The 15766-nt window shown below is 34.5% G+C and overlaps 1 protein-coding gene across 2 annotated transcripts; it reads right to left on the reverse strand.

The window, feature by feature from the left end:
• Positions 1–6750: 6750 nt before the first annotated feature.
• On the reverse strand, positions 6751–9165 carry LOC103952969 (protein LATERAL ORGAN BOUNDARIES). Of its 2 annotated transcripts, none has more exons than XM_018648861.2 (2): positions 8883–9165; positions 6751–7736 (listed from the first exon to the last, which is right to left on the reverse strand). In XM_018648861.2, the coding sequence occupies exon 2, from the start codon at positions 7720–7722 to the stop codon at positions 7123–7125; it is 600 nt and encodes a 199-aa protein (XP_018504377.2). In that variant the 5' UTR covers positions 7723–7736; positions 8883–9165; the 3' UTR covers positions 6751–7122. The 2 variants fall into 2 exon arrangements, with proteins under 2 accessions (XP_018504377.2, XP_048443987.1); XM_048588030.1 differs by having other exon boundaries at positions 6751–7749.
• Positions 9166–15766: the final 6601 nt, after the last annotated feature.

Below are 15766 nucleotides of genomic sequence, written 5' to 3' on the forward strand. Positions count from 1 at the left end.
TAGATCATCGTTATGCCCTAGTTACGCTTCCTTGTTATGAAGGCTACACAGTGGAGAAAATACAATTTGGGTCGGATCCTACTTCAACACAAGTCCGTAGGTGGGCTGCGTTTGGCAATGTACTTATTATCCAAGTTTAAGCATAATCCATAAACAGATACTGCTTGGCCCTCAGTACATGCCTTGACCTTTGCATAGTTCTTTTTTTATTTTTTTTTATTTTTTTTTAATGTCAAAAAACATTGTTCTCCTTTTGATGACATCAAATTGCATCACATTATTCTCCTTAAGATCGAAAATATATTCATGTACCACTCAAATTATTACTGTGTTTTCTTTTTATAATGGGAATATAACGGCTACTGAAAAAGTTGAGGTTTTACCATAAAATCAATTGGCAATATGGAAGTAGCCTAACTTACTTGTAAACTTATGCATGGTCCTTCCTCCTATTAATGTGAGATTCATTCTCAACACGCCCCCTCACATGTGGTGAATTTTCAAGCCTAGCACGTAAAAAACATAAATCGGTGATGTGGAGCACATGTAGTCGTTGGGTTTCACATATGTGACAACTTGCTCTGATACCATGGAGAAAGTTGAGGTTTCACTATAAAATCACTTGGCAATATGGGGTCCAACCCAACTTCTTATAAGTTCTTACATAATTTGGTTCCTCACCGATATAAGACTTTATCCTCACATTCTCACAACTAGTAATTATTGTTATTAATATGGACTATGTTGGATCTACTATTAAACTTGTAAATCTCTACACAATTCAAATATTATTAGATTGATGCAATTTTTATTACAAATGGTGTTTCTTTCCGTAGTCAAAATTTGATCCATAGCTATTCGAAAGTAACACTTAACGTACGACTAGAGTCTAGAGCTAGTATTCCTAATTCCCCTTAATTAACAATAAATTATAAAGGGGTCAGCACTACTTGATATGTGTTATATACTTTGGAATAACGAAATATATACTTATATTCTTGATTAAGATATGAAGATATATCAGCTGGGATTCTTGTGTAATATCTAGGCATAAGATTACGGTTTGACTTGATAAAATGATTGCTCAAGGGCAGAATATGTACCCAAAGAAAGTGTAATTTTTCTTGAACCCACAATCTTGGGTTTATTTGTTTATAATCGCTTTGAAGGCCACCATATGATCATGGTTGCCATCATTGGTAATCTGAAACAAGAAGCACTTTTCATCCTATAATATTCATATAAAATAAACACCAGCATTGTAGGGAATAATGTAAAGATCGATCGATGTGCTTACAATTCAGTGGTTGTTAGCCACATACACACACCTCTTCTAGAACCTCGTGCATGTGTTGTGATATATGTATCCAAATTCCTAAATACACTTCTATGATTGAGTAGTACTATATATATACATACATATATATATATATATGCGTGTGTGTGTGTCTATGATCAATTTTATTTATTTTAGCTAGAAAAGTTAGTAGATTAATTTTAAAAAATTTCTTAAATATCGTAGTTATATATTATCCATTAGATTCAGGCCATGATGCACTCGCGGCTCTAAATATGTGTATGATTACCATTTTTTTTTTATTAAGGAGAGGGAAGATAGTTCGAAACTTTTTCAATAATTTGGAAGAGTGGGGAGTTTCAAACTCGAGATGCACGGGTAAAAACCAAGCATCCCATATATCAACTTGGAAATTGTGATATTATGTTAACTGTATTTGGGTCTCACGTCTCTTAGTTCTTGTTTCTTTACTTTTCCTTTGGTTTTTTCTTTTTTTTTGTTTTGATTTTGAATTTAAAACGATTTCTGCATCCCTGTTAGATATTGAATATGGTTCTGTCGACAGAAGCATTCCATATAATTGCTTAATTAGTGGAAAATTTAGAAAAAGTGAGATTCAAACCAGTTGATTGCTGCTGATATAAGTTTGAAAAATTAGGTAAGACCATAGAAATTAATTATATTTGTTGGATCAACTGCTTTAACTGAAAAAGTGAAAGAAAGGGAAAGCATGCAAAATATATAATTTTTTTTTTAATAGGATGCAAATATGCATGTCGGCCTCTGGAAAACGCCGGTATATATCTTTACAATAATATTTGATTTTGAGCTTCTCCATCATGTTCATATGGCTAGGTACAGTGGCTACCGGGATAATTGAGCATGGAAAATAGGATTGGCTATGATTATTTGCATGGGCCACCCTTTCATGATCAAAAGTGAAGCTTGACTCACTTAATGGCATTTTTCTACCTTTATTTATTGCATTTTACTAATGGCATTTTTCTGATTAAAATGAAGAAAAGAAATAAGTATTCAACATTTTGTGAATAGAGAAGTGCCAATGAAGATGATGAGTTGACAACGGAAATGAAATATAATTCACTGTGTTCGTGTATGGCAGTCATATATTCAATAATAAGGGTTAGGATGGGGAACACACAATTTTTGACACCCATATTAGGCTCATCCCATTGTCCTATTTCTACACCGACGTTATAATCCCACCCACCATAAAAAATAAGAAAAATAACCTACTATCTTCCCGCCCACCATTATCCCCAAAGTACCCTTCCAATCTCCACCCTTGACACCGTTCACCACCGCATCCTACCCCTTCCCATAGCCATTATTGACCGATGAGAAGCACAGAAACCGACATCCATTTTGCTTCTCTAGGCTGTTCTCTCATCTATTTTTTTAATTATTTAAATAATATTTTAATATAAGGAAAATGATTATATTTATGTGATTGAAATAGAGGGAAGTAAAACAAACCACCCTTCTGCACTTTTTACCACCATCCCGACGATCCCCATGGTTGACTACGAAGGCGATGCAACAATAGAACGAAGAATCAGTTGCTCAACCAATCATAGAATCAAAGCCGAAAGAATAAGAAGTGAAATCGGTAGAGAAAGAAACTGTGATGACATCCATATAAGGCTTGATGCATTCAGTGTGCTTGGGATTTGTATTATGACGAACTCGACGAATACACAGATCAATTCGTGATTCAATAATTTAGGATCCAATAAACATAAATTAAAATTTAGAAGGAATAAAGTGACGACGACACGTTTGGGAATTGAGATTACGAGTTGCTGGGAGTGTGGGTGGAAGTGAACAATATGATGTTGTTTTCCCTTAGTCCTTATTTGACATTTTACGTGAGTATAAATTGGTAATTAAATTTTTTAATAAAGAGTGGGTGTAGGAATAAGATAGAGGGGTGGCAATAGTAACACTCTTTGTTTTTTGTAATGTATTTCATTGATCCAATCGTCTATCTTTTAAGTATTCTCTTAAAAATCATGTATACCAAAAATCGTTTAAATCTGAAATCATATTACCGTTAGATTGAATGATAATCATTATAATGTTTCTTTGCAAAATCGTATTTATCCATTTTTTGCACTACAAAAGAATGCCTAATTAGATATTAATTTATCTAATTTTTTTTTATAAAAATAATTCATAAATGATAAACTGAAATATAGGCATATGTTTAAAATGAAATTACGAAATAAGCAGTACAAGGTGTTGTAAAAAAATTAAGTGTTCACCAATCCCAACCCTATTAATAATTGTTGATTTTGACAAGGTCATTTTGTTTTGTGACTCTAGAAATCGATATTGACGTGGCAAATTTTGACGCTAACAGTGATTGTACGGGCCGGGAATATTATATTTTGAATTTTTGGTATCCGTTTCTAGCCGATGATAGCTTTTAGAGGGCACGACGAGACAATTCCAACTCGTTGTATTACTACAATATGAGATGGATTTTTAGGTTTTAGTTACGTTTAATAGGTCAGAATTAGCTTTTAAAATTTTCCGCTAACTTCTGAATTCTTGGAAGGTCTGGAAATTTCTCATATTATTATGACTATTTAAACAACATTGTCGTATTTTAATGATCTTATCATCATTATTCATTAAAAGTTGAGAATTTCTTTCAAACTTCTAATATTCCATAATCTTCTAAGAGAAATCGTTCACGATCTCTTTAATCTAATAATCATTCTTGACCCTTTAATCAATAACTTATATATATCTGCAAAACATTCAAGATTTGGTAATTTGTAATTGTGTATGCCGTCCTTAAGGTGAAAAAGAAGTTACAACCTAAGTTAAAAGATACATACGCCGAGTATATTTATAGCGCTGTACCAGTACTTTCTTCGGTAAAACTCATGAATCGAACGGTAGGAACATGCAGAATTTTTGGTGGGGGCAGAAAATAGGAGCTCCACGTCCTGTTGTCTTCCTTGTCCTTTATAGCTAATAGTAAAAAGCCTCTCCTGCCATATTTCACCAGCTCCTTGCTTCTTTTCCACGTCTTTGCAGAGAAGAAGATTGATGGGTTGATGGATTCTGAAATAATAATTATTGCACCCAAAAAACTCCAACCCAATAAAAAAAAAGGCAAACAACGATTTCAGAAAGCCATACTTGTTCCCCACAGCGGAGGGGTCCTCTCAACCCACAGTTGACAGTAGCTATATCGATCAAGTATCATACCTACGTTGCAAATCTGTTATTTGGGAGATGATTTAAAATGGTAAGAAAGTGTTTTGATGATTACTTTACCAAACTCAGAAGCTGGTAACAGTTAGATATATATTTAGTTGATCTTTTATTGATCTTTTGACTATATTTGGTCAATAAACTAGTATACTAGTCAAGAAACACCTGAGTGTAAGAACTTCCCTGTCTATCACATAGAAAGATTAGTTGTCCAAGTCATTGCTTAGTTAAAAGATAACAGGCACGCATAATGAATTAGCTAGTAACACCACGTGACATACAATATACTTGATTTTTTCTTCTTCTACTTCTGTTATTTCAGTGGACAAAGTCACTCACTAATCATGTGATATTGATACCTTTACCCAAGTTTTTCTCTAACGTATTGTAACTTGATATTGGTATCAGGCTACCAGGTTACCAGCCAATTACTCATCTGTTGAAGTATAAATAATTATTGAATATGGGGTATGTGGAATTGAGATGAGAAGATTGGATTTGGTTGGCCCAAAATTTCCAAGGAAGAAAAAGGTGAGGCGACGACTATAGTTGGAGGACAATGGACGTGACTCTCACTGGAACCACTGCTGACCCACCTCCAGATGGTTCATTCATTCAGACTCTCTGTTTGTGTTTGTTCGTGTACATGTGTGTTTTGTATGTGTGAGAGAGAGAGAGAGAGAGAGAGAGAGATGACACGTTTAACTTTTCTTGATTTTAATGAGTGTAAATTCCTGTGGGTTTGTTTGTTCTAGAGAGGGGGGAGAGAGAGAGAGAGAGGACCGAGAAAAGTGGAGAGAAAAAAAAGATGGTGTGCGTGTTTTTTATGATGAAAGTTTGGTGCCGCTACAGAATACGAAAAACATATCAATGTATGCATGTGAGAGAAAGAGAGAGAGAGAGAGAGAATGGAATGAAAAGAATTTCACAGTAGTAGTCCAAGAATATAAGGAAATTCAAATCAATGTCTCTCTCTTTTTCTCTCTCTCTCTCCATCAGATATCATACAATATTTGGTCGAATCTCAGAAAGTTTAATCGTAATATGATGATGCCTTATTTTGCACTAGTTGATCAATTGTTGCCATACCCTTAATTTACTGAGTAAAGGATAGAATATGCTGCTCGTTGACTTCGTCAGTTAATTCGTTTTAAACCCTAACCCCAATTTCTGCTTTGAAAAGAAAACCTGATTGCTTTGCAGGGTTTCAACAGCAGCTTTGAAGGGTTTATAAATATTTTTTGATTTTTGCTTCCTACTGGAAAATTAGACATTTGCTTAGTGTAATTAACCTAATCATTATATTAAGAGAGAGAGAGAGAGAGAGAGAGAGAGAGAGAGAGAGAGGTATGATAATGTTAGTACCGTGTTGAGACTTTTTTATATCAAAGGTTTTACTGTTATGTCTGGTAATCTTTGGGGGCAGATGAGTGAGGGAAAGAGTCAGTACCAGTTGGTACTTGGAAGACAACAACTACAGTGATTTATGTATCGGATCCAATGAGGGAGAGACTGTACGTGCTAGTGTTTAAGATATCTCTGCAACTATACTTATACTATATACAAAATAAATAATGTATTGAATTGATATTTGGAGGAGGAACAGATTCACATTGTCAATTACATGATAAACACTACAATTCAAACAAGTTGGAATATGCACGCACAAAAGGTTGAATTTCACACTGTTCCTCTTTCAAATATCCAAAAGGCTAATGCTTTTAAGAAGTTTCAACTAGCTTCGCCAAATGCACACTACAGACACACACACACTCCATGAAATGAAACTTGTGATCAAAAGATAAATAGGACCATGATTAGCTTAGTTAGGTTAATTATATTTAATATTGAAAAACCAGCGGCATGAGTGAGAGCTACTCAAATTATTTAAACATGTGAAGTGGTCCTCATCACAACATGCAATTAAAGGAGCAGCAGAAATAATGGTAAGAATATATAGGGTGAAAAGAGAACTAACCCCATCTATATACTTAGGCACACACACAAGATAATCCTCTTTAATCCGTATGATCATCAATGGTTTTATTAAAAGAATTATCAATACTAATTAATGTTTATACAAACTTGTATTGTTGGTTATAATTAAGTACATATAAACACTTCATTTGTGACAGAGAATGTCAACCCTGCATGCCATGCGCATCTGCACATATATGTATAGTTGCACTACTATAATGACACAATTGCCATATTTAGATGATCCAATATTATTGATTTAAGCAAAGCCTTATTTAGGTAGAAGAATATATAATTCAGGTATACAGCTAGCAACGAACCCACCAAGTTATGCTTGGGAAACAATGAAACTACTAAAGCCATCTATTTGGCTATAAATATAGAAGATCACAGTAGCAGTACTACTACACGTGAGGCTAGGCATAGAGACCCTGCTGAGTTCTACTACAACAAATTATAAACATATATCTATAGTATACCACACATGACTGACACCACCAAACCCTAGCTAAATTGGATTTTATTTACCTCTGTCAATTATTTTGATGAGCTATAGCTAGGGTCTCAAACCTCAAAACCTCAAAACCCCAAATCTCAAATCACATTCTGCCCTCTCCTCCTCCATCACCACTACCTCCTCCTCCTCCTCCATTCCATGGAAGATAAGGTACTGGGAAACCGACTCCAGGAGCATTACTAGTTGTGGTACTAGTTTGTTGGTAATACTGATGATGATGATGAGGTTGATCAACCAACCTTCTCTGAGGATCCATATTCGGCTGAATTACCGAATATGTCCCGGCCATTGATGCAGTAGTAGGAGGAGGCAACACAGTTGTTGTGAGTTCATTGCAGGCATAGTGAATAAGATCAGCATTAGCGGCATCGAGCTCCTTCTGGAGCCTCTGGACCTGTCTTTGGAGGAAAGAAATGGCACCAACACAGCCATAGACCGGGTCCCTGACACGTGCCTCGGCCTCATAGGCCAGGGAGTTCACGGCGTCCTCACGCTGGTGAGGCAGGAGCTCGTTAAGAAGTTTGGTGACATTGCTAGCCCCGAAGATCTTGTGGACGTTTGCAAATTTTTGGGGCTCCTCTGGTGGGAAATACGGTGCAAAAATGCAGCCCGGCATGCATTTCCTTCTCAAGAACTTGCAGGCAGCGCATGGAGAGTTATAGGAGGAGCTGGAGGATGCCATTTTAAAATATTTCACTGCACACCAAAACTAATCTCTAAACAATTAACACCGTACACCATTATTTCTTAGGATAACGAAAAAAAAAAAAAAAACATGTATGCATTTTATTTTACTGAACATTTCTCTATTTTAATACCAAAGAACTATTTATTTCATTCTTTCTTATTTTTGTGTGAACGTTTTGTTTATAACAACTAGATTAGAAATCTAACTCAGTTGAAACTTTTACTATATAATTTTCCTTTATTTTTCTGAGTTTTAACTTCCCTTTTTGTGTATAATTGATCCGTTAGATGCATCAAGGACGATCAGAACAACAACAAAAATAGGTGTGTATATAATCTATTTGCTTACTAGAGTTTAATGAAACACTAATATGAAAGAAATAAAAAAATCCATCTCATCCAACCCACCACACCACCACCGTCTCCCTTTTCTCAGTTTACTCTCTCTCTCTCTCTCTCTCTCTCTCTCTATATATATATATATATATTCTACTAATTCATGCAACTTAGCTATCTCTTGAATCTGGAAATTCTCAATTAATTTCTCTTGGCTCTCATCATCTAGTCTTTTCCATTTTTTTAATAATAGAATTAAGGTAGTTTAGTTAATTCTTAGTTTCGTACATGTGATAGCTGCCTTGATCGCTCTACCTGCAGGGCCATCTTCATGTTTCCTTAATTTCGTTTTCCAAATTTGTCTTTTCTAATTATTAGTTTTACCCCCTCTCTCTTCTCCCACCATCCACTCAGCCACTTCATTAGACGCAGAACTGAAATGCGTGAGCAAATTATATAGGGTCATCAGCATATGATATCATAAATCCTTAATTTCCAAATTAATCAGTTAAACTGGGATCTGACTAGTGCAAACTCACCCATCATAGTTATATGTTTACACATCTTAGAGTTAAGGTCCAAGAACATGGAAATTAAGATCTAATTTAAGCTAAACCCAAAATTAAGATCGATCTAGTTATATATCTTTTTAATTAGCCTTCAGGCTCCGCAGGCCCTCCAAAAGAAATAGAAACCACAGTATGGAATTATGTAGAATATATATAATTAACATGTAAAGGGCAAGCTACACATGTTTACCTTTCTGGATCTACATGTGTTTCTTCTGATGAAAGGAATAATAAAAAGGGAAATTTATACCTTTTTTCTTTCCCTTGTGGAGCTCTTGCAAGTAATTAAGAGCTAGCTGTATGTGTTCTTTGCTCCTTCCAGGAAATATATCTACTAGCTAGCTAGACTTAGCCAATTGAAGGGGAAAGCATAAAAGATTTGTTACTGGAGGCGAGATATACCTGAAAGAGGAAGCCCTAATTGGAGGGAACAGAGAGAGAGAGAGAGAGAGAGAGAGAGAGAGAGAGCAGCTGAAAATGTAGTGACAAAAGGTAATGGGGGGAGAGGCTAGGAGTAAGAGGCAAAGAGTAGAGTATTTAGTGGATGTGAGAAGGAATGAAGGCAAAAAACAAAGTAATAAATGGGAGGTACACTAAAAAAGAATGACTATGACCTTGCATCTAATAATAATATCAAAGGATGTGAGGATGTCTCCAATTCCTCTCTATCTCATTCCACCCCATCTTTTAATCTCATTCATTCAGACAACAGTCACAACACACACATACAAAATATACAGACACATACAGAGACAAGAAAGGAAATATTTCAGTTATTACGTTTGGAGAAATATAAAAATGATTATCATAACTAAGCAATGATCTGTTTCTTTTCTTATTAGAATAAGATATATTTCATTCATGAAAGAAGCAGACAAAATATTTATTACAAATGAGGAACATGACTCTAATAGGAGGGTAGTTGCAAACAAACATTGAAACTATACCATAATAATCTTGCATGATTAGTACCTTAAGCCATGTATACTAATATTGATGATCACCGAAGATAATCTATGTATGTATATATACTTATATACACTTGCTTTTTGGTTTGGTGATATTATATTGCTATTATGTAGTGTATACATAACGCACACATATATCCCTAATTGGCTAATACCCACTGCACAATTAATTAAATTTATTTCATATACTAATTAAAAGGAGAAGTGTATATATGTGTGTAATTTTGACAAGAGGTCAAAGCATATAGTAAAAACTCTTCAGCATCAAGATTGATCTTTAAAAGAACCATATTCATTGGTGTATATAAATGTCTTGGAGATATATTTAGGGTTAGATAAGAGCAAAAAATAGTCCAATTAATGTAACTTTTCTTTGTTTGAACATCTGATATATATCGAACATCACCAACAAACAGTACAATAGTGAGTCCAACAAAATGGTTTTTGTAAGCAATAAGGCCACTCCCACTGCAATTTTAAATATTTCTTGAATATCACATCTCCCTCAGTCCTATCCAATGTCATAACACAGCTGCATGCATGATACTCACAAGTATAATAATTGTGCACATTCTTAACTAAGTTTATAACTCAAACACTCATTAAATATGCGGCAGTTAACTGAATAATATTAATCATATAGCTTCAGCCCGAATTAGAAATATATAGAGCTTGTTTGATGCCAATTCTATTTTTAGTTTTTAGTTTTCATTTTTTGTGTTAGAAAGAAAAGGAAAGCATTTGGAAGAAATGAGAAATTAAAACTTGAAAGTGAAAGTTTGAAACAACTTTGAAAGTGAAAGCATTTGGAATAATATTACTCATACACATTTTTTCCGCCATCCTTACTTCGCCCTTATTCACTTCTTTCTCCGGAAAAAATAATTATCATAATTGCTGCTAACCATATTTTTAATTAATTACTTCTTCTTCAATTGAAATTGCAGTCATTATTCTATTATTAAAGGTATCAAAGCTAAAAAAATAAATTACAATCAGATTATATTGTCTACGGTACCTTAATTACACTTGTTCGTCATTTTCAACGAATTGTGGGGATCTCCTTCTCAATATAACTGCCACTAATACACTAGTACTCCCTTCAAATTTATGTAGCTCGAGATTAAACATTTCATCAAATTTTTCTGCGTATTTTTCAAAGATGCCAAAAACAAAAAGGAAGAAAAATATGTACTTCCCAATAGTCAATGGACTAATGACGGTCCTTTAATATTGTATGGCACGAGTTCAGTTGCCTCATCCATTGAGATTCATGCATGTAATTGAGTACTGAACATGAATATATATGTCTTGAAAATCTACAGCTCTAAGCGAAATAGGATGGTCCAAGGTTTGCAGACTGGTTGCTTTCTGCAGGAGATCGATCGATCCAGATTTGTGACAATGGACGTGACCACATGATTGTGACGAGTACAACCCAATTTGCTTTAACCCTAAGGTAACATGCATGCATATACCTTAGCTAAATCTATATTGGGTGCTTGAAGGTTCAGTCATACCTTTGACTAGGTTAAAATGGTAGTTTTACAAGTGGTCTTCATATGTTGAAATTAAGAAGAAGTCTGACTTTAGTCATGCACTCCATTGTGGCTAGAATGTGCACTTTTCAAACAGGATCAGACAATCAATATCTAAGATTAAGTGATCTTAGTAATTTACTTATTAGAGCTCGTTTAGTAATTAATTTATTCTTAGTTTTTGAGATTGAGATATGATGAAAACATAGGTAGAAATGAAGGATATAAATAAGAATGATGGGCAGTGGCGGAGAGGTGGAGCCAAAATTTTATGAAAATGGGGTCATCTAATTTTAACATAAAAAACTTCATTGTATCATTTTGTCGAGCTTCTAGTGAGTACACATCAATTTATGTCGCATTATGTCTATTTTGCCAATGCTTATTGAGTGAAGTCAGTGGCGCAGCTAGAATTTCATGACAATGTGGTCATATAATTATAGCAAAAAAAAAAAAAAAAATTCATTGGATCATTTCGTCGAGCTTCTGGTGAGTACATACCAAGTTATGCCGCATTATGTTGATTTTGCCGAGGGCTTATCGAGTGAAGTTTTTTATTGAACATGAGAAATAGGAGAAGAAAGACAAAGGAAAGAAGAAGAAAATCTACAAATAACAATACATGGGGTTGCATAAAAGAAGCATCAGTTTGTAATTCAGTGTTTTTTACTCATTCTTTTTGTTTGTCGCAATTATGAATAGAGTTCATACAAAAATATACAGATAAATGTACATTGAAGTTATGAAGTTATTGGGGTCATGAGTAACCAATGATCCCTATTGGCTCCGCCACCGATGACGGGAGAGAGAGGAAGAAAGAAAAAAAACGATGAATGAAAACAAATCTTAAAAGTGAAAACAACTCAAAATAGTTTTTTATTTTTTGTTTTCATTTTGTACGTTTTTTCTTATACATTTCTTCTCTATCACTCTCATCAAAGTAAAAATGACATGATTATTAACTATTCAGTCTCACATTTCTCTCCCCCCCCCACACTTCATTCTTCTTCTGCAGTAACTTGCATGTGTCCCTGTAAATAATATAGGTCAAACGGTGAGGGTTGCTATATGGAATTAGTTTAGTATGCAAATTACGTACCATAAAAGGACTGTATGCCACAAAGAAAAAGGACATGTAGACAGGCTTGTAGCCTCTCCAAATTGGCGGGGGCCTTAGAGTGAAATGTTTTTCGGACTATCCTTGTTGTTAGTCCCCATCAATTTGACAATTTCCAATTTTTGTCTCTTGATCTTTCTCATGTTTCTTTTTCTCAATATTCTTTAACTAATTGTATTATCTGAAACTTTGTTTTTGTTAATTTGTTCCTTTTTATAAGGGTGAAAATCGGTTTTGAAAGCCTGCCGCGGTTTCTCGATATTCAAACATGCATGTGGCTCATGGGGCCAATGGACTGATGGAGAGGGTGTAATACCTAACTGGAATATTTTTATCGGGTAATGCTAGAAGACCAAAATTTTAAATTAAATTTTGTAAATCAAATGAGATTGAATTATTAATTGAGTGTTAATTAATGTGCTTATTTCCTATTTATGATATAATATTTGGTTTGCAAATTTGATTTAAAATTTTGATCTCCTTATCATGATCCTTTTTATTTTTTGGTTATTATAATTAATAATTAAAAATGGAACCATAATGATTAGGGAGAGCTTACTGGCTAGTGCTTAATTCGTTCTCTCATTCGTTGATTTTTACATTAGGTTTAAACATTATACATATGCTTCTTTTATGATAGGAAAATACTGACTGCCCATAAACCCTTTCCAATTCTTTTAAAGTTAAGATTCTACCATAAAAGTAATTGGCTATATGGTAAGTAGCTCAACTACTTATAAGCACATGCAAGGTTCATCCTCTCATTAATGTGATTCAAGCCTAACACGTGGACAACACAGCAGGGTAACGCTGAGTGCGTGTGATTGTTGAATTTCATACGTGGGACAACCTGCTCTGATACCATGAAAAAAGTTGAGGTTCTACCATAAAACCAATTTACAATATGGGAGTAGCCCAACTACTTATAAGCACATGCACAATGCCTCATCTCATCAATATGAGATTTATTCTCAATGAAATCATATAGTCAAATACATACCCTAATTCAAAAGATTATTCATATTAAAGCTCAATCCAATTGAAAACGATTATTAAAATAAAACACCACTTTTGACCAAATTGCCAAATTCTCTCAACTAAAGTAGCTGAATTTCAGTTTTATCCTTCACTCAAAACAACCCAACCATACACTGTGAACGAACAAATTCAATATGTTTAATCAAATTAAACATACTCTGTTTAATTGCAATTCAAATTTGAAAGAAATAAAGAAAGAACCAAAAACCCAAATAGTAGCTTTAGTATTTATGACCGTGAGGCTCACCTGAAACGGAAGCAACGGGGAGTTTTGGAAGAGCTCTGAAAAGGGTGGTATTTGTATGATGATGGCTGTGGTCAAATAGGTAGCTATCACCCCAAAAAAGGTATGTAGCTAGGGTTTGCACATTCTGTCGACAAAGATAGAAGGAAGAGATGGATTTAAAGGAAAATATAAATTTAGTCAGTGTAAGGTGCATCAATATGAAGAGAAACAATATATATATTGTGTTTGCCTTTTTTTTTATCTGTATGTATTTAATTTCATTATCAATAAATATCGTACAATTGCTTAAAAAATAATAACAAAAAAGAAATATACTCTCAATTACATTTAAGTTTTACTCATGAATATGAAGAGTTTGAGTTGAAGGGTTTTTATTTTTTAAGTCCTTGAAGGGCTAGGTAAACTTGAATCGTAAAGATGATACTAGATTGGTGAGAGAAGGTTGGTTCACTCTTATTGAAATGATCGCAGATTTATATTCAAAAGGGAATTCATCGATCTATGACCATGAATCTCTATAAACTATTGTGGAACATGGGAGGCCTGTTCATCCAAAACTGTTTTTGAAAACAACAGCAGCAACAACAACGTAGGTTAAGGGTGGAGCCCCATGCCAAAATAGTGAAGATGAGAGCAGTCATAAATTGGCTATTTTGTTAGGGTCGGATTGCTTTTCTTCCTGAAATATATGAGAGCAACGGAAACCATGTACTTCAAATAAGAAAGACAATTTTTCTAGAGAGTTCGGAGCAATCAAGGAGGAGAAAAAAAACCAAAAGCAAAGTAAGATATCACACTAGAAGAGTCCCTTTCAAACCATGGTATTTTCAACCTAGCATGTGAGTCAACTCCAACAAAAATTCATAGCATGAAGCTTCGTGTAGAAAAAATATGATGCCCCAAACGCTGTGAGGATAGGTATTCACTTTGATGTGTAATGTTTACTCCTATCTTTTTGATTCTTTGTTTTGCAGTCACATGCCCCCAATTTTTTTTTTTTTGGTAATTTTCTTGATGACTTATTTTTTACATATTCAATATATATCAAAAATCTCTCTCCTAAATAGAAGGCAGTTTTTCGTCCCAAATTTTTTTGTTTGGTCAGTTTTTCCTCCCAAATTGAAGGGCCCAACTAACCTAAGATAGGAGGCAGGTCGGTAGGAAGGCCATTTAATTATCAGGGTCGAATTAAGTCTATCATCCAAAAATGAGAATGAAAAATATCTGTTTTCGTGTTTGAAAATGTTGCATACCCAAGTTTTAGTTTACATCGTAATGGGAACAAACATTTGTTTAGTTTTCTAAGAACACCCTTGTATGAATTAGATTGTATGTTAATTACAAAAAATTGTAAATTAGTCAACAGGCAATGCATTAAGTGGTATCCTTTGGAGGGGACTACTAATTTCTCAAAGGGGAGTTGGGTATGAAATTCCTTCCTATGTGGGAAGTTCGTACTGATGTAGCAGATTCTTGTGATAGTGTGTGTGTGAGCTTGTAGTAGCTAATTAGAGAATTATTATTATTGTTTGTTTGTGCAAATTACCTTTAGATAAAATATTTGGTTACTAGAGATTGGACTCATATAGCAACCCCTGTAACTGTTATGATTTAGTAATGAAAAATTGCTATCGTTTTTTGTTAAAAAAAAAACAAAAAATGTAGCATATTTTTAAGAATGTGCTTACCAAACATGCATGGGTATTCAATTTGATTACTATTCTCATACTTCTAAACATTGAACGAACGGGCTCTTTGTTGTCCTACTCCATCCTTGTCCCAAATTAATTAATCATGTTTTAACTTATATTGTATAGAAAATTTTATATTAAATCTAAGTTTACAAAGCTCAACCATCACAAATTTGCATCCGTTACATCATGGCATCTCCGAAAGTTTCATCAAAACAGTTTGGATCGATGTATATGCTCTGTAGTATCCGTCAACTTGTTTGCTCTCCTTGAAGCTTTCTGAGAAATTAGTAGAAATTAGCACGATTTGCATCTATCACCTATTATTGGAAGAATAAGCCGTCCTACAGCCGTCAAGCCGTCCTACAGCCGTCAAGCCGTCCTACAGCCGCCGTCCTACAGCCGTCAAGCCGTCCTACAGCCGTCCTACCTTGTCCTACCTACACACTAGCCGTCCTACAGCCGTCCTACCTACACACTAGCCGTCCTACAGCCGTCCTAACTTGTCCTACCTACACACTTGTATCATGTATAT

This window comes from the organism of the source record quoted next, unplaced genomic scaffold (genome assembly GCF_019419815.1).
Source record: "Pyrus x bretschneideri cultivar Hongxiangsu unplaced genomic scaffold, Pyrus_bretschneideri_v1 Contig27, whole genome shotgun sequence".
In the NCBI taxonomy this organism is placed as follows: domain Eukaryota; kingdom Viridiplantae; phylum Streptophyta; class Magnoliopsida; order Rosales; family Rosaceae; genus Pyrus; species Pyrus x bretschneideri.

What these genes read in the sequence shown, in the direction of transcription:
- LOC103952969 (XM_018648861.2), bottom strand. Translation starts at nt 7,722, where the DNA reads ATGGCATCCTCCAGCTCCTCCTATAACTCTCCATGCGCTGCCTGCAAG.